The sequence below is a fragment of the Acanthisitta chloris genome, unplaced genomic scaffold (assembly GCF_000695815.1).
Source record: "Acanthisitta chloris isolate BGI_N310 unplaced genomic scaffold, ASM69581v1 scaffold33480, whole genome shotgun sequence".
Taxonomy (NCBI): Eukaryota; Metazoa; Chordata; class Aves; order Passeriformes; family Acanthisittidae; genus Acanthisitta; species Acanthisitta chloris.
This window is the reverse complement of record NW_008651624.1, coordinates 1-4116: the sequence shown is the minus strand read 5'-3', so window position 1 is coordinate 4116 and position 4116 is coordinate 1. Positions and strand designations below refer to the sequence as shown.

Genomic DNA, 4116 nt, shown 5'->3' with positions numbered 1-4116 from the left:
GTGTGCCCAGCACAGCACAGGGTTGGGGTCCTCACCGGCTCTCCAGCCCATCAATGTATTCCTTCTTCTTCTTGCGGCTCTCCTGAGCCGACTGTTTGTTCCGGATCTTCCTCCGGATCTTCTTCAGCACTCGTTCCTCATACTGGGGGGCACAGGGTGAGTCAGGGCTGCTCCACAGGACACCCCCAGCTCCATACCCTGCCCGGGAGTGGGGGGACCCACCTTGGTGAGGGGCAGCTGGGTGGGCAGGGACACCCCCTCCTTGGCCAGCAGCTTCTTCTCGTCCTCGGTCAGCACCAGCTCCTGGCAGTGGCCCTGGCTCTGGCGCAGGAGGGAGCCTGGAGCCTGCGGCTGCGGCGGGGGCGCGGCTGCGGCGGGAACAGGGAATGCTGACGGCGCTGGGAGGAGCCAAGGTGTGGGGATGGGGATGGGATTGTGAGCCAGGAAGGGATAGGATCATGGATGTGGGCCAGGAAGGGACAACCTCCATCCAGGGTGTGCGAAAGGGGACAAGCGTGGGGATGGGAGGGAGGGGATCGTAGCCCAAGAAGAGACAAGGGATGGGATCGTGGTGTGCGAAAGGGGACAAGTGTGGGGATGGGAATGAGGGGGATCTTGGTCCTAGCAGGGACAAAGGGTGGGAAAAGGGACAAGGGTGGAGATGGGAAGGGTAGGGGCAGGAATGGAGGGGATCGTGGTCTAAGAAGGGACAAGGGATAGGACCATGGTGTGGGAAATGGGTTGGGAATGAGTGGGATCATGGTCCAAGAAGGGACAAGGGATGGGACCATGGTGTACGAAAGGGGTCAGGAATAAGAAGCATCTTAGTCCAGGAAGGAACAAGGAATAGGACAAGGAATAGGAACAAGGAATAGGACACCACTGTGGTGTGGAAAAGGGGTTGGGAATAAGAGGCATCTTAGTCCAGGAAGAGACAAGGGATAGGACCATGGTGTGGGAAAGGGGAAGAGTGTGGGGAGAGGAAGGGATGGGAATGGGAGGGGATCATGATCCGGGAAGGGATGAGGCTGGGGACAGGGCAGGGAGTGCTGGGACACAGGGACAGGCACTCACAGTGTCAGAGCTGCCCGAGAGCAGCAGGTCCTTCACAGTGAGGGTGCAGGATGCAGGTGGGGACACCACGGGCAGGTCCTGGCTCTCCTCCAGGACAAATCCAGGGTGCCACATGTCTGGGGGAGGATGGAGGGGCTGTCAGCACCCCTGTGTCCCTCCTGCCCCAGAATTCCCACTGCAGGACCCTCACCCCTGCCATGGGTGACTTGCTGCCACCTACCAGTCCAGACTGTTCCCCTCAAGTGTCCTGCTCCAGCCTCTTAGCAACCCCCTCAGCACCCCTAGTCCATCCAAATTCCCTCCTTTCCCAGTCTCCCCCACCAACACCAGTTTGCCCAGTTCACCCTAGTTTCCAAGCTCTCCCTCCCCACTCCTCCAGACCTCCCAGTTCCCTCCAGTCCCCCCAGCTCCCCTAATTCCCTCCCAATCCCCAAGAAACCTCAACTCCCCCATCCCCCTCAGCTCCCCAGTCCTCCCAGTGCCTCCAGCCTGGTCCTTTGCCCAGTGTGGCTCACCCAGGTCGATGGAGACCTCGGACTGCAGGACCCCAGAGCTCCCTGGGAGAGGCTGAGCCCGGCAGGGGTTGCTGTAGGGGTACAGGACCGCTCGGGGACCCCCATCACAGCACCTGGGGGGGCTGTCATGCTGGTCAGAGGGAGGGTCCTCAGAGACCCCACTGTCACTGGTGGCTGGGGACCAGCTGGGCGAGCCTGACGCCGAGTCCCCGGAGCCCAGGATGGAGTTGAGCAAGTCCTCACTGTCCTGGGCACCCTGTGGGGACATGACACCTGTCACCATGGAGCACCTATCACCCAGGAGCTGTCCCATCCCCTGGGAGCTAACCCAGGGGTGGCCCCCAGGTCCAGAGGTCTCACCTTGTCCCCATGCCAGGTGCCTGGTGGTGTCCCCAGCTCCACCTCACGCAGGATCCCGTCCTGCTGGTCAAACAGGAGGTCCAGAAGGTCCAGGCTGTCCAGGCTACCCATGCTAGACGTCATGGCTGCGAGGTGACAGTGTCAGTCTCCAGCCCAGAGCCTGTGGTTGTCCCCCATGTCACCCCCAGCATGAGCTGCATAGGCACAGGGACACCCTGGGCAGGTGAGGAGGAGCAGGGAGGGGGTTTGTGCATGGGCACAGGTGTGCTGGGCTATGGGGAGGTGTATCCACATGTGTGTTCACACATGTGATACGTGTGCATGTGCCCAGGCTGGCACATACCTGTGCAGGGCTGTGGGAGGTGTATGTACATGTGTGTACACGTGTGCCATGGTGTGTGACACAGCTGAGTGCAGGGAGGTGTCTCCACACACGTGTGCCAGGGTGTGTGACACCATGCAGCCACATGACCGTGCCAGGATCACGTGTGTGCCCATGCAGACAGGACTGTGTGTCACCTGCACACACATGTGCCAGCACTGCTACCTGCACAGATGTCACACATCTGGCACAGCCCTACAGGTGTGGCTGGGAGAGCACGGGGGGGTGGGAGCTCTGGGCATGGCAGTGCCTTCTCCCCCTGTCTCCTTCCAGCAGCTGAAATTCCCAAATCCTCTATTTTCCCCTCTGGAACAGCCCAGTCAGGGGGTCCCTGCAGGCACTAGGTTGCCCCCAGACCCCTCAGTCTGAGGGGTGACCTGTCTCACCTGTCCTGGCAGTGACCACTCTGGAAGGAGGTTAATCATTTGGGGGGCAAGTGGAGGGGAGGAGACTGTGGCCACCAGGACCAGGCACCCTGGGAGGGGACTCAGCCCTGAGGAAGAAACTCAGCCCCAGGAGGGGACTCAGTGTCTCACTGCCACCCCAGCCACTGCTCAAGACCCCAGACTCATAATCAGCCAACTGACAACCCAACTACCCAACCAGCCAACTCACCAGTTGACCAACTGGACAACTGGTTGAGCAGGTCCATCAATGAACGGATCAAGAGATAGAGTAAATGGTCAACTTGTTGGCCAAGTGACCAATGGATGGACTGACCAAATTGCCAATGGACTGATCAGTCAACTGATTGATTAATTGACTAATTGACTGACCAACCAACCCACCAGTCAACCCACCACCCAACTTCCCTTTCCAACCAATTAACCATGGACCGAAGTGTCCTCCAAGCCAAGTGTGGGGGCATTGTCCTTACTGTGCCATTTGTCTGTCCAATCCCCACACAAGGCTTTATTGCCCCATGTCCTTCATCCCAAACCTCCCATTGAACCCTGATGGTCCCACAGGACCCTGTTGAGCAACAGCATCCAGGACATACCTGTGTGAGATCCCATGGATCGTCCTCTCAGCCTCTCCGAGCGTAGAGGATCGGGGTGGCCACCAAGCCCAACCTCCTCCTTCTCCTCCTCCTCCTCCTCTGTGCTGCCCTGACTCAAGTGGCAAAGTTTAAACTCCAACTGCACAGAAATAACATCTTGGGTTGCAAAAGGTCCCTGATTGGGGCTGGGAGGGTGTGATGGCAGGGCCACCCCCGGCACGGACCCGTAACTCATTAGCCAAGTGTTTTTGTGCTCCTCTGCCAAGCAGGACAGGAGGGGCTGAAGTCCAGGTGCTATTAATTGCCCGTGAACCTTCACCCACTTTTGGGGACAATTTCCCTTTTTCCAGACAAGTGTCTCAGCATGAATCACCTCTGATAGGTGTTGGGAACAACATCTGAGGGACATTGCATTGGACTCTATCAATTATGGCTTCATCCAAACACAAACCTTGGTCCTCTCTGCTCCCTGTGGCCAGGGCTGGCCTGAGGTTCTGCTGACTGAGCTCTCTGTGCCTCAGTTTCCTCCTAGTGCCTGAAGGAGCTGAAAAGAGACACGGAGAGATACTTTGGACTAGGGCCTGGAGGAATAGGACAAGGGGAATGGCTTCCCACTGCCAGAGAGCAGGGCTAGATGGGATACTGGGAAGGAATTGTTCCCTGTGAGGGTGCTGAGGGGCTGGAATAGATTTCCCAGAGCAGCTGTGGTTGCTCCATCCCTGGAAGTGTTCCAGGCCAGGGTGGAGAAGAGAAGCTCCAGGGAGATCTTAGAGCCCCTTCCAGTG

The 4116-nt window shown here is 58.6% G+C and overlaps 1 protein-coding gene across 1 annotated transcript; it reads right to left on the bottom strand.

The window, feature by feature from the left end:
• Positions 1 to 31: 31 nt before the first annotated feature.
• CREB3L3 (cAMP responsive element binding protein 3-like 3) lies at positions 32 to 3347 on the bottom strand. Its single transcript, XM_009074167.1, has 6 exons — positions 3332 to 3347; positions 1950 to 2074; positions 1590 to 1845; positions 1071 to 1190; positions 223 to 368; positions 32 to 142 (listed from the first exon to the last, which is right to left on the bottom strand). Exons 1-6 carry the CDS (start codon positions 3345 to 3347, stop codon positions 32 to 34), a joined length of 774 nt encoding a protein of 257 aa, XP_009072415.1.
• Positions 3348 to 4116: the final 769 nt, after the last annotated feature.